General features: G+C 35.6%; 1 protein-coding gene across 7 annotated transcripts in view; it reads right to left on the reverse strand.

The window, feature by feature from the left end:
- Positions 1 to 14,859, reverse strand: part of spock1 (SPARC (osteonectin), cwcv and kazal like domains proteoglycan 1) — a 221,201-nt gene that overhangs the window by 28,788 nt on the left and 177,554 nt on the right. For all 7 annotated transcript variants that reach the window (XM_042737922.1, XM_042737921.1, XM_042737917.1 and 4 more), the window contains one exon: positions 10,433 to 10,547. In XM_042737922.1, the coding sequence (XP_042593856.1) occupies positions 10,433 to 10,547 (115 nt within the window). The remainder of the gene's footprint in view (positions 1 to 10,432; positions 10,548 to 14,859) is intronic.

Consider the following 14,859-nt stretch of genomic DNA (forward strand, 5'->3'; position numbering starts at 1 on the left):
ACTGTATTTTTGCAGAAGAGACTTCTTCTAAAAACATAAAAAAAAACTTGCAAATCGCAGTTTACTGTATAGTAAGACTTGAAGTTCAAAATCCCAAAATATTCAATATCTATAAGATTTTAAAAGTCTAGCAGGATGGAAAACTTCCATAGAAAACATGTTTTGCTGGAAACATTTCAATTAGATAATAATTCTGAATTGGTGTTTTTTTCATTCCTGGAGACACCTCGTGTTCAGTTAATGTTGAAATTATGATGAAAGGAAACAAACTAATATGTTTTACTTCTGTTCTATCGAGCACAAGAAGACACATGGTGAGATGAAGATATTCTGCATAACAGAATGACCCAGAAAACACACACACCGACACAAATTTGTGCAGATGTAATTTTCCACTGAAAGCCTCATATTGCTGTTTTTCCTCTAAGGCCCAATGAAGAAAGATGAGCATGTGTGTGTGTGTTGTATTATATTGTGGTGTAAAGCATGAAAAACGATTCTTCAAAACATAATGAGTGAGTGTTGTTCGCTGTGCACACACATCTCTCTACAGTATTTTCTCTCAGGTGATCCCTCTGTTTTTCACTATTCTCTCCTGCTGTGAGTGAAAAATCTCTCTGGTGTTTCTCTTCAGATCGTATCTCTCTCCTGCTCTCCATCCGTCCTTTCATCCTAACAAACCCCATTGCCCATCTCCACCCCCTCTGGCTCCATCTGTAATCATCTCCACCTCTTTGTCTCTCACTTCCAGCATCTCCAGGAGTTTCTACAGCTCGGCTGGTTGAGATCACAGGTTTGATTCCATGCAAGTCGCTTTGGATAAAAGCCTTCACTAAACACGTATATTTAAATCTCTTGTAGGGCCCCCTTAAATTCCCTTCCCCCTCCCCCAATTCAATACCCCCCCCCCCCCCACCCCCCAAATTCCTTTATATATATTTTATAGAATTTAGGTAGTGACGAAAGAGGTGTGTTTTCAGTCGTCACTTGAAAAATTTCAGGAAATCAGCATTCCGGATAAGGGTTGGAAGATCATTCCACCAGCCAGGAATGGTGAACGAGAATGTTCTGGAAAGTGATTTTGTGCCTCTTTGTGATGGTACCAACAAGGCATTGCTTAATAGCTCATCTCAGACTTCTGGAGGGGATGTAGATTCATAAGAGTGAGTGGAAGTAGGCGGGGTGCTGAGCCGGAGGCTGTTCTATATGCAAGCATCATTGTCTTGAACTTGATGTGAGCTGTAACCAGAAGCCAGTCCAGGAAGATAAAGAGAGGTGTGACGTGGGCTCTTTTGGGCCCGTTAAAGACCAGTTGTGCTGCTGCATTCTAAATCATTTGTAAAGGTTTGACTGTGGATAATAGAAGTCCAGCCAGAAGAGCATTGCAGTAGTCCAGCCTAGAAATGACAAGGGCCTGGACAAGAAGTTGTGCAGCATGCTCCTTAAGGAAGGGCCTAATCTTTCTGATGTTGTGCGTTGCAAATCTGCAAGATCTAGCAATTTTTGCAATGTGGTCTTTGAAAGTCAGCTGGTCATCAAAGATTATACCAAGATTTCTGACCGGACTTGATGGGGTAACTGTTGATGAACCTAACTGGACTGTGAATTCATGTTGTAGATTTGGAGTGGCTGGGAAGTCAAGAAGCTTTGTTTTTGCCAGGTTGAGCTGTAGGTGATGTTCTTCCATCCATGTCCACCAGGCAGCCTGAGATCTGTGCAGCTACCATTGGATCATCTGGTTGAAATGAGAGATAGAGCTGTGTGTCATCAGCATAGCAATGGTAGGAGAAACCATGTGCCTGTATGATGGGACCCAGTGATGTAGTGTATATGGAGAACAGGAGTGGTCCAAGAACTGCTTTGGATGCATCCCCACCCCAGGCCACCCTGAAAGACCTACCAGTGAGATAGGATTCAAACCAGCAAAGTGGAATCCCAGTAATGCCCAGTGATGAGAGGGTGGACAGGAGGATCTGATGATTCACCGTGTCAAAAGCAGAAGATGGCAAAATAAGAACTGATGATTTGGAATCAGCTTTTGCAATCCACAGGGCTTCAGTGACTGACAGTAGCGCAGTCTCAGTTGAATGGCTACTCCTGAAGCCTGACTGGTTAGGATCCAGTTGGTTGTTCTGTGTAAGAAATAATGATACCTGGTAAAAAAAAAAACTTGTTTGAGTGTTTTTGCTATGAAAGGAAGTAGAGAGACAGGTCTGGAGCTATTTGTAAGTGAAGTGTTTAATGTAGGTTTTTTGAGCAGTGGGGTTACCCTAGCTTGCTTGAATGCAGTGGGGAAAGTGCCTGTGAGAAAAGATGTGTTGATGATGTGTGTGAGTGGTGGTAAAAGTGTAGGGGAAATTACTTGGAGAAGGTGTGAGGGGATTGAGTCTAGTGTGTCTATGTTGTAGGATGGCTGGAGAGGAGAAGTTTGGATACTTCTGCCTCAGTGAGGGGACAAGTAGAAGGGGAAAGTTTTAGGCATGGATGTGGTTGATTTGCGTTTGTGTGTGTGTGGAGCTGAGAACTGACTACTGGTTGTTCTAGTTTTGTCTGTGAAGAATGTGGCAAAATCATCAGCTGTTATGAAAGTGGTGGGAGGTGGTGGAGGGGTACAAAATAGAGAATTTAATGTTTTAACAGGTTACGTGTGTCTGTAGCGCTGTTGATCTTGTTGTGAAAATACGAAGATTTTGCAGTATGGACTTCAGCAAGATGAAAGCAAAGAATGAAGATGAATATGAGACAAAACTACAGAATGTCACATTTTATTATTAGCTGTTTCAACAGTACATGTTTTACCAAATAAAAAAGACAGCACTTTTAGGGTTCATCCCACTACCTAAGCATAAGTTTTGGGACAAGTGAACTTAAGGCAGATGTAAAAGATTAAAAGCTATTATTTTGTTGCAGATCCCTTGCGTACAATCAGAGCATTTAGTCTGGGACCCATAGACATAACCAGACTCTTTGTCTCATCCTTTAAAATGCTTTTCCCAGCCTTTAATGCAGCCAGTTCCACCTGTTGTTTTGGGGAATTTCTGCCTTTAGTCTCCTCTTCAGCTGGTGAAATTCATGTTCAATTGGATTTAAATCTGGAGATTGATTTGGGCAATCTAAGACTTCACATTTCTTTGCCCTGATAAACTCCTTGACTGTTTTGGCTCATTGTCCTGATGCAATATGAAACACTTTCTGATGAGTCTGGTGGCATTTTCTTGAATATTGGTAGCTAAGATGGTTTTGTACCCTTCCAAATTCATTCTGGTCCTGTCATCATACATTAAGCCATCATTAAATTTGAGAAGGCTATGCATACCCAGAGACAGCTATGCATACCCATGCCATGAAACCATCTCCATATTGCTTTACAGATGAGGCTGTATGCTTAGGATCATTTGCAGTTCCCTTTTTTCTCCACACTTTTGCTTTCCCATCAATTAGACAAAGGTTAATCTTTGTCTCATCTGTCCATAAAACACTGTTCCAAAACTCTACTGGCTTTTGCAAACTCAAATCATGTCTTTCTATTTTTGGTGCTTGTCAGAGATTTGCATCTTGCTTGTGTAGCCTCTGTAATTCTGTGTCGAAGTCTCCTGTGGAGAGTAGATTGTCAGAGCATCACCCAGGTTTCTAGAGGTTGTTGGTGATTTTACATTCACATATTTTAGGGTTCTTATTCACAGCTTTTATGATTTGTCTGTCATCAATTAATGCTGTTTTTCTCTGCCAATCAGGTCTTTGTTGGTTGCTGATGTCACCAGCGGTTTCCAATCTCTTGATTTCTCCATGCCCTTTGTTTTTAATTTACTTCCTCTTTTATTTTAGCATCCAAATTGCTTGCTTTTCTCTCAAAGTCAGCTCCCCCATCTTCTTCCTGGTATGTGTGTGTTGTCATTGAATGCAAGACTCAGAATGCAGAAACAATGGCTATAACTGATATGACACATTCCCTGCTTTTAATATCTGAACAATTAATGCAACAGGACACAGCTGAACACTTAGATAGACCTGTGAGGCAACTGTTCCAATACTTATGCTCAAATCAGATAGGGGGATGAAACTCTAAAAAGTGCTGATCTTCTTAGTTGATAAAACGTGTAAATGTAAAATTTGTCAATTTATAGTTTTGTCTCATATTCATCTTTTAATCATATTTACAGATTTTTTTGACTCCACAGCAAACAGAGCAATTTTGTCTTTACTGTTCCAATACTTATGGAGGGCACCGTATCTGTAATAATTTCTTCAATTTAATTTCAATAGCAGTCTTTTGTTTAATATTCACAGACACTTGTCCACATCACAGTCTGATAAAGTGTACAGTCCTACTTTTGATTTATTCATCTAAAATTCTGCGTTATACAGTGAATTTCATTTTCTGTGATTCTGTCCACATTTTCCTCATTGCAGAAATGTTATGGCCCTAGTCCTGCCCTCTATCACCCATCTTTTTAAATGACGATGTAGCTCCATGGATGAAAACAGAAGAACAGATAATGGACTGACACTGAGAAGAAAGAGATTTTCTCAATGCAAACACTGAGGAATAACCGCTCCATCTGAATACCGAACAGAGACACATAAAAAAGCGCGAGATGAAAGTCAGAGATAATATGACAAAAGATGAACAGGTCAAATAAAGAGAAAGAGAAGAGGCCGTGAGACAATAAAGACGAAAGGAAATGAGAGAAAAATGGACTTTCAAATGACACGTTCTCTCTTTCGGTGGTAATTGCTTCCTGATGTATGCAGCACTTTTCCAATTAAAGATCATGTCAGTGATCTGAAGTCATTAAAATACAGACATCATAACACAGCTATCAGACCGAACCCTCATCTCTGCTCACATCTCGCAGCAGAACCCACAGAGAGAGACTGTGCTGTGTGGGGAAGCCTTTGGGAAATAAGTGCAAACAGGCTAGAGGTCATGAATCTGAATTACAGCACAACAAACCTTTAAAATAATAGACTGCTGGCATCAAAACACTTCAGGAGAAAAACTTCACTGCTCAGAGTTGCTCATTCAGCACTCAGGATATGTGAGGGAACTAGGGCTAGATATTGACACAATATTCATAATTTGAATGCAATTCACAAGCTCTTGATTCAATTGGATTCTGATTCACTAGTTCTTCATTCAGTTTGATTTTGGTCTTTTATTTTTTTGTTTTTCTTGTTAAAAAAAAAAAAAAACTCTCAGGTAAGGTTTTTTGATTTATTTCTATTTATTTTGAGTAACATTTAAATTTCACATTAGGCAGTTTTTTTTTTAATGATATATGTAATTATATATGCTATTATGTTCCAATCCTCAGACAATTTTAATGTAAGCATCAACTGTACTGACAGATTTCACAATGTAATTTTATTACTATTCACAAGCTCTTGATTCAATTTAGCTGTGATCTCGATTCAATATAAATTAATTTGGAAATATATCAAATACATGTAGATTTTCTTTAAGGAAAAAACCTCATCTAAAAGATTTTTTTTTAAATACAATAATTAACACTGGAAAAAAAATCTAAATAGCAGATAAGGCGTTTTTTATATTTATTAATGTATTATGTTTCAACTCTGTTATGTTTCATGCAAATATTAAGAATATTGACACAGATTTCAAAGTTCTTGATTTGATTACATTTGATTCCAATCTCAATTTGATTTAATATTGATTCACTTGGATATGTATCAGGTACAGAAAAAAAAAAATTACTAAAGCAGATTTTTTTTATTATTATTTATTGGTATAGTTATTTCTAATTATTTAGATATAACAATTAAAACAGGACATATGACGTTGCTAAAAATAACAGTATGTTGTGGATTTGGTGTAATAAAATGTGTTTATGCAGTTTAAGGTTAAAAAAACACATTATTTTCCACATACTGTACATTATTGTTTCTCCTCTATGCTCCGCCTTTCTGATACCCGTCATTTTTTACAAAGCTCATCGATTTGAAAAGGGAGGTGTGTTCTGATTGGCCAGCTATCCAGTGCGTTGTGATTGGCCGAATACCTCAAGTGTGTGACGGAAATGTTATGCCCCTTTGCCATACTGTGAGGTGCGTCCCGGTCAGCGAAACAAGACAATAACAATAAAACTCATTACAAATGAGCCATTTATTGCATCCAGTGGGGACATAATTACTGATTATAATGACTTATACTGTCTTTTTATGCATTGCGTTGTATCACGCCGCGTAAACATAAAACCAAAATCTGCATTTGTGATCGGAGAAATGACAAACAACAAACGTTACTCTACACTGCACAAAACTCGTGTTTGAATCATCAGTGGCAAATCCTTTACATGTGTAAACGCACTTACAGACTGTGAATCAGAACAGCCGGCATTGTAGTTTTCTCTCCCAGGATCTGGAAACAATCCTCCATAAAATGCGCTGCACAATTCTGAATATTTGGGTTGAACTACTGTGGAACAGTGTTGTATGTGTAGAAATTTACAACTTGATTTCTGGTTTTTTGTTGTTTTGTCTTTTGGAAGAACAAAGTAATTTATTTTTTTTTAATAAGAAAACAGCGTCTCCACAAAATGGCTGCGGCGGCAACAGTACTACAGCGAGAATCAAAGTTACACCTTCTTTCTTTGCGTGAACATTTGGGTGGCGTTATGCAAATCTTCCCACATCGTGACGTAGACATGTGGGGGCATGTTTAAATGAGGCGTTTTAGGAGGGCGTGGACAAGTCTTAACTTTTATAAAGAATATCTCTTTGGGTTTGAGACTTTAGTCTTTGCAACTTTAGGGATCTTATTTATTCACGAACAGCTTGTAACACTCCAAAGAGAAAGGAAAACTTGAAATCGCATCATATGACCCCTTTAACACTCAAAAACTGATAATTAACATTTAAATAGCACATAGGGCAGGTTTTATATTCTATTTATATTCTAATTTGTTGTTGAAATATAAAAATCTATACAGTGCCTGTAATTGAAATCATTAACAGATTCTTTAAAAATATAATAAATGTGTAATACAGTGCATATATATATATATATTTTTTTTTTAAAAAAAGCTCCTCTGTTGAGTATTTCTGAAGTAAAATGATGTTACATGACATTATTGTTTACAATCTGTTGTATTTATATCTTTCAGTGGTTTCATAGTACAGATTTCATAGTACATTCTGTAAGTTGTTCTGTTTTTCAGCACCTTCTGACCAAATGTATTTATTTATAAAAAAAATTGTTGGTGCTGAAACTAGCGGTAAAGATGCAGACATGATCATCACATCTACAATGATCTGTCAAGCCACATTAAAGAGCATCAAAACTGCATTTATTTATTTATTTATTTTTGTATTTTGTGAAAAAATTCACAGACCTTGAAAGCTGAGCCTTTGCTTCATGTCAAACCACAAAGCTTATTGTGATGTTTAGTGAAGTTTGATTTATGAATCAACCGACAATAGTATCAATCTTGGGATTTAAGATCAATATCTTCATTAAAATGAAGCTTGATTAGTCAATATTGTCAACTGAGCCCTTGTATCATCTTTATCTCAAATATTTCTCCTGTAGGAGACCACAATGTGTCACTGGTTGATAAAATGAATATGAAGTTCATCTCATCAATCATTTGATGAGAAATGTGAGCTTATTCTGAGACTTTTGATTGAGACATTGCTGAGATTATTGCAAAACTTTGTAGGAGGCACATGTATGATTATTGGCTCTTTGTCTCAGGGGAAACATCTGAGACGCAGGAGACTAAATCTCCATTTAATTTGGAAGTTAAGTATTAAACAGATCTCATTGGAAAGGTTTCTTTCCCATGAATAATAAAACATTTGAAATTCACATTAACAAACATCTTTCTGTGTTTATTCCTCCTGAGAGCTTGTCCTTGTGATGTCCAGTGTTGTTCCCAAAACTCTAAATTCACTATTCTCTTTCCCCTCAGGAAAGACACACACACACACACAAAATCTTTCTGTGTTTTTTACCCACACGAGCACACACACACACACACACACACACTATCTTGCATCTGAGTGTTTTTCTTTCTCAAGGCTTTTTCATGTGTCTCTTACGGTTTGTTCAGACAGGCAGCAAAAATGTTTTAGTGTGTCCAACTCAAATGTGTTTATTTTTTCTGTGTTCTAAACAGGAAAAACTCACCAAATGCAACTTTATCAAACCCCATCCAAAGCACATTCACAGGTCATTTCATATTCAAATTAAAATCTGAGCCGATGTGGTCTGAGGGTCTGGTCGGATTTCAAAGCTATTTTCCCTTCATTCAGAGTGTGACCAATATGTAATATCACAAAAAGTGTTCAGTAATGACTCTTTATAAATTTTTTCCCCTCTATATTAAACTATGAAGCATCTGCTGTTTAGTGAATTAGTGAGTGATTTCAGACACTGCAGCATATGCATGAATGTGTAAAATACAGTAATGCAAATTCTCATGAGTTCAATACCAATATGTGCAGTTCTTTCTTAATAGTTTTATTAATTTTTACTTTTTTTGTATTTATTAATTTTTTTGTCAAGATATATTTACTTGAGATGTGCAATGACAAACACAAATGTTTTCTTTAAGAAAAAAATACAAATTAAACTAAATTAATTGAGTTTATGCTTAACAACAACAACAACAAAAATCTGATTTAAGATATTATGTTTAGATACAGTATTTGTCCTGAAAAACAAGACATAAATACTGAGGAAGAAAATCAGTTTCTGCCTTGTGTCGAAATGTCAAACACAAAAAGAGGCAAAATCCTGCCATTCCACAATCACTGCTGCTCTTAATTAAACAGTGAATGTGTCTTATAATTGTTCTGACATGTTTAACATATAAACTCATCACATTTTTATGATTGATTTTTTTTAAATTCTATTATTTATTAACTTGTGAACCACATTTTTAGATTACAGGTGTGTGTATATATACTTACACAATCACACAATACAGTACACTCATCTAAAAATAATTATCAAATATCTTAAGTTAGGATTAAGTGATTTATCAGAGTTGAGGATGATAAATAATTTTTTCTAATGAGGTCAGAAATATTAACTTCATAAATTCAAAGGTAAAACAGCTTATTTTTCTGACCCTATTGGCAATATTCAACATCATTTTGCATCTCAAGTATCTCTGTATATTTAAATTGAATCAATGGAAAAAATAATTTAGTCAATATAATTAAATCATAAAAATTTTAAATTACATTCATAAATTACATTTTTAGAAGTCATTCTAAAAAAAAAAATAATAATTTAATTGAAATTAAAAACTCGCAGCAAAAAGAAAAAAAATATTTAAAGGGATAGTTCTCCCAATAATTAAACTCCTGTCATTAATTACTTACCCTCATGTCGTTCCAAACCTGCAAGACCTTTGTTCATTTTCGAAACACAAATTAAGATATTTTTGATTAATTCCAAAAGCTTTAAGACCCTCCCATATACATCAAGGATCCTAACACAATGAAGGCTCAGAAATGTAGCAAGGACATCATTGAAGTAAACCATGTGACATCAGTGGTTCAACTGTAATTTTACGAAGCTACGAGAATACTTTTTGTGTGCAAAGAAAATAAAAATAACGACTTTATTCAAGAATTCGTCTCCTCCGCGTCACCCTATAGCACCATTTTGGAGAGTATCACATATGTAAACAATGTATGTACAACGTATGTACGAGAATGCGTTGTTTACATTCAGATCAAAGTGTAAACAGCGTATCCGCCTATGGTGCTGCTGACACGGAACAGCATACGTTGTTTATGTATGCGATACTCTCCAAAATGGCGCTAAGGGGTGACGCGGAGGAGACAAATTGTTCCATAATGTCATAATTTTTGTTTTCTTTGCGCACAAAAATTATTCTCGTAGCTTCATAAAATTACGGTTGAACCACTGATGCACCGTGGATTATTTTAACGATCTCCTTGCTATGTTTCTGAGCCTTGATCGTGGTAGCTACAGGTATACTTGCTGTATATGGGAGGGTCTGAGAACTCTCAGAATTCATCAAAAATATCTTCATTGTGTTCCTGAAGATGAACAAAGATCTTTCAGGTTTGGAACAACATGAGGGTGAGTAATTAATGACAGAATTTTCATTTTTTGGTGAACTATCCCTTTAATTTGTTTTCCTGCATGTCAGGTGACCATTAACCAACATGAAAATACCGTGAGCACTCAAAAAAGTTTTGTCATATTTTAGAGATATTAACTTAAAATCTCAGGGGCAGTGGAATTTAATGGATTAAGTTGACAAAAATCTTTGAGAGTCCCTTATATATAATATAGAAATCAAAGGCAAATACAGCAAATATTGACCTCAAACAGATCAGATTTCATCATCTACAATTTGACGGTGCAGACAGTCTCTATTCAGACAGTATACGGTACTATCTACATCCTAACAAACAGGAAATAACTCACCGTTCTTCTCTGCATGTGGCTTGATGACTTCCTGTCCAGGCAGGCAGGGACACGGACCCTCACATTTCACAGAGATGCTCTTGCTCGAGATGCAGGCCTGGAACTCAAGTTTGCACTGTGGAAGAGCAGAGAGGAATCTGGGTAGTGCATTTGGAGACATTATCGCATTTAACCGTCACAGCAGCCTGAGCGTTGAGTTTTATCACTCGTGAAATGAGTCTGTTTCCTCAGCCAGGAGAAAAATATGAGTTATCAAATTAAGATGACAAGATTTGAGTTCCTTTGAAGTGAGGAGATTATGTTCGTCAGATCTGATCATACAAAAACGGTATAAAATCTGCTGCGTTCTTTGGCTTTTAATTAAAGATGATGTCATGATTAGACTATCAGACTATAAAGCTTAATCAAGTAAAATACTTCATTATTTATCAAAGCAGAATCAATTAAATAAACAGCAGACAGCCCTGTTAATTTATATTGAAATATCAGAATGTTGAAATTGTGTGCTTATGGAATAGAACAAGTTTGTCAACTTATTAAAGGTATAGTTTACCCAAAATTAAAAATTTGCTGAAATGTCCTCACTCTCAGGTCATCCAAAATGTAGATGATTTTGTGTCTTCATTCTGCAGTGAATGGGTGCTGTCAGAATGAGAGTCCAAACAGCTGATAAGACATCACAATAATCCACAAGTGATTCACATGAATCCAGTCCATCAATTAATGTCTTGTGAAGTGAAAAGCTGCATGTTTGTAAGAGACAATGACATCATTAAGATGCCTTCAACTTCACACTCTAGCGTCTGGAAAAAAATATGAGTCTATAATCCATAATGGCACTTAAAGGAACTATTCCTTTAAGGCCATTTGCTGCTGTGCTGCAAATAATTCCATAATAATGGAGAATAAAGAGAAATAAATAAATAAATCTGTGACATGGCTGTGGTGCTTTATTTTCTTTTTTCATCCTGATGAGTGTTTAAACCTCCCAATAACCTTTAAAATCTCAACAATAGACTCACCTGAACAACTCACGGCATTCAGACATTGTCTGTATGCATATCAAAGAACAATAACCCGCCAGTTTCAGACTTCCATCTTATTTTACCACTGAAAGGGTCTTTTGTTCAGTAAAGAGTCTTTTCAATGCTTTAGATTAACACAAATGCATTCAGATTAGTTTTCTGACATACTCTATTTTATAATACATGCAAACAACATGAAACAGCTTTTACAACCCATTTTACTTTCATAATGTGACCTGAATGTGACTTCATCCGTTCATCCATCCAGATAGCATAGATATAAAATAAAATACTATAAAACCAGAAAAAATAAATAAAGCATAAAACAAGTCTGTATCAGGGTAATTAAAATTATTTTACGTTATTTTGTATGCTGGTAGTTTTAGTTTTAATAGCGCATAAAACTTTGATTTTGGTTCTATCTTTTTATCTAAATTTACTGTCATTTGTCTGAAAATACTCTGTCAGGGGATGGTTTTGTTTATAATATTTTTTCTCTGTATTGTGCTACTGATTGTACATTTATTCATCCATCCATCTAGATGTACAGTAGTTCAATAAAAGAAATACATTACAAAACAAATTTGTTTCATGAGTATATATATATTTCTGTTTTAGTCGCGTTAGTTTAATGGTGCATGGAGCTTTAATTTTGGTATTTTATTTTATTTTTAGTATGCTGATTATTCATTTAGGCAGAGTTTCAGTTTGTTTTAATGGTGCATAAAGATTTAAATTTGGTTTTGTCTTATGAAAATTACGATTATGAATAAATCAATTATGAAAAAATCATTTGTCTGAAAATATTCTGTCAGTAGATATTTTTTGATTATAATAATTTTTCTATATACTGTATAGTGTTACTGATTCTACATCTATCCATCATTCTTCAATACAGATATAGTTAATACACTATAAAACAACTGTGATGCAGTCTATATTGAGTCTATTTATTTATTTTATTGTTATTATTTATTTTATTTTATTTAGTGTTCATAGAGCTTTAATATTTTATTTCATATGCTGTTTTTCTATTTCAGTCTAGTTTCAGTTTTTTATTTTACCATTTTTTACTGGTGCACTGAGCCTTTTTCTCCTTTTTTTTTTTTTTTTTTTTTTAACTGCAGTATAGAGCTTTTTATTTTATATTCTTTTATTTGTTATGCTGATTTTCCATTTCAGCCTAGTTTCAGTTAGTTTTAATGGTGCATAAAGATTTCATTTTGGTTTTGTCTTATGGAAATTACCATCATTTGTCTGAACATAATTAGACCATGGATGTTTCAGTTTATGATAATCATTGTAAATATAGTGTTACTGATTCTACAGCTGAAAATATCCGAACAGCCATTCACATATCTACCACGTCCATGCGCTGTTCATTTCTCTGCTCTGTTCAGTCTCTCTCTCACTCCATCTCTCACATCTGATTTAATTCTAGCTGAAGGGAAGGAAATGGTGTGGGCGGGGTTAAAGTGGTGCGGTCACAGATGGGAGGCACAGGTTGTGCTGGAGGTTCAGGTTTTTCTCTCTGTTCTCGAGCCGGAGGGGGGGATTGCGCAGGACTCAAGAATCCAATATCAACAGCGGACACAGTTCATCCACCTAACCATCCATCACCAAACACTGCATCATTTACACCAGCAGAGAGAGAACTGTGCGCTGATATTGGAATTTAAAGGTGACTCTCTCCTCGTTGGGACACAATGATCCTGCGCCTGATATTGTTCAGGTTAAATTCCTCTAATCAGATTTATCTCACCTGAACCTCAACACAAACACACTTTACATTTAATCAAACACAGAAATTTAATCAAACATGAAAATGAGTCACAATTAGTTAGTGTGATATTGTTTGGATTATGAAACCCTTTTCCCACCCTTCTGATATTCTGCCTTCACATATTTTTTAAAGAAGTCCAATCATGTCTTCTATTATTAATAGTTCTCTAGTCAATGGGAGGGTTCCAGACACTTACAATCACTGTTGAAAAAGCATAATCTTGATCAGTTTCTTATATTTCAAAAGTCCTGGAAAAATTGACTCATCTCAAGATTTCATCTTACCTGAGCTTTTTGGTATTTTTTTTATTATTTTCAGTCTGGTTTCAGGAAGTGACACAGTACTGAATCTGCATTGCTGAAGGTTACCAATGACATTTTACTCACTCTTGACTCTGGTTGAGCTGTATTTTAATCCTGCTTGATGTAAGTACAGCATTTGACACAGTAGATCATGATATCCTTTTACAAAAACTCAATCATGTAGCTGGGTTTCAGGGTACTGTGCTTGAGTGGTTTGCCTCTTACCTCAAGGGGAGAACTTTTTCTGTTAATGTAGGAGAATGTTTCTCATCTTGTGCTCAAATCTCTTATGGTGTTCCGCAGGGTTCCATTTTAGGTCCTCTTCCTTTTGCATTATATATGCTTCCTCTAGGTCATATTATTCAGAGACACAACTTATCCTATCATTTCTATGCCGACGACACTCAGCTTTATCTTCCTGTTAAAGATAACAGCTGTTCTGTGTCCAGTTTGTTTGATAGTCTGCATGACATAAAATGTTATATGGATGCGATTTTTACAGCTAAACAATGACAAAAATAATTACCTTTGCCTCATTAGTTCTGACCTCTGACATTGTCAATCACCTTGGTCTCCTCTCCTCTAATGTAAGAGACTGTGTTATTTTTGATCCCACTTTGTGTTTAAAAACAGATTAGCGCTGTCATGAAAAGCAGTTTTTTTGTGATCTTTCTCACCCCATATACTATGCTAAAATGCCGGTAAAGCAAAATGTTCTATATATCTTCTATACCAGGGATCTCCAACCCTGCTCCTGGAGAGCTATCATCCTGCAGACTTCAATTCCAACTCTGCTCCAACACACCTATCTGTAATTATCAAGTAGCCCTGAACACCTTGATTAGCTGGTTCAGGTGTATTTGATTGAATCCCAAATTCAGTATCTCAGAAAATTAGAATATTGTGTTTTTTTTCTTTCGTTTTGTTAATCTTACAATGATTTAAGTGAAATACATTTTGTGTATTGGCCAATATAGTCTATTCCTTTTTATGTAAGCCTATAGTTTTATTCTGTTTTCTCCGTTCACAAGCGCTGAAGGTGTGCGTGATCTGTTTAATCCATTTTACAGTATCCTTGGATAAACTCTAATGCATTGCCATTGTGACTTACCTATGATGAATTTACAGCTGAGGCATTTCACTGGCTGGATGTGTCAGTTTCACATTTGCATAGGCCATACTATTTGAATTCCTGATTGGTTGACAGCAAATTTTAAATATTAAATGGAATGATAAAATAATGTTATTAACCGGTTAATGGCCATTTAAAATTTTCGATTCTGTTCGGAACTATAAAATTTGATGTTATTTCAGTTT

The sequence above is a fragment of the Cyprinus carpio genome, chromosome B14 (assembly GCF_018340385.1).
Source record: "Cyprinus carpio isolate SPL01 chromosome B14, ASM1834038v1, whole genome shotgun sequence".
In the NCBI taxonomy this organism is placed as follows: domain Eukaryota; kingdom Metazoa; phylum Chordata; class Actinopteri; order Cypriniformes; family Cyprinidae; genus Cyprinus; species Cyprinus carpio.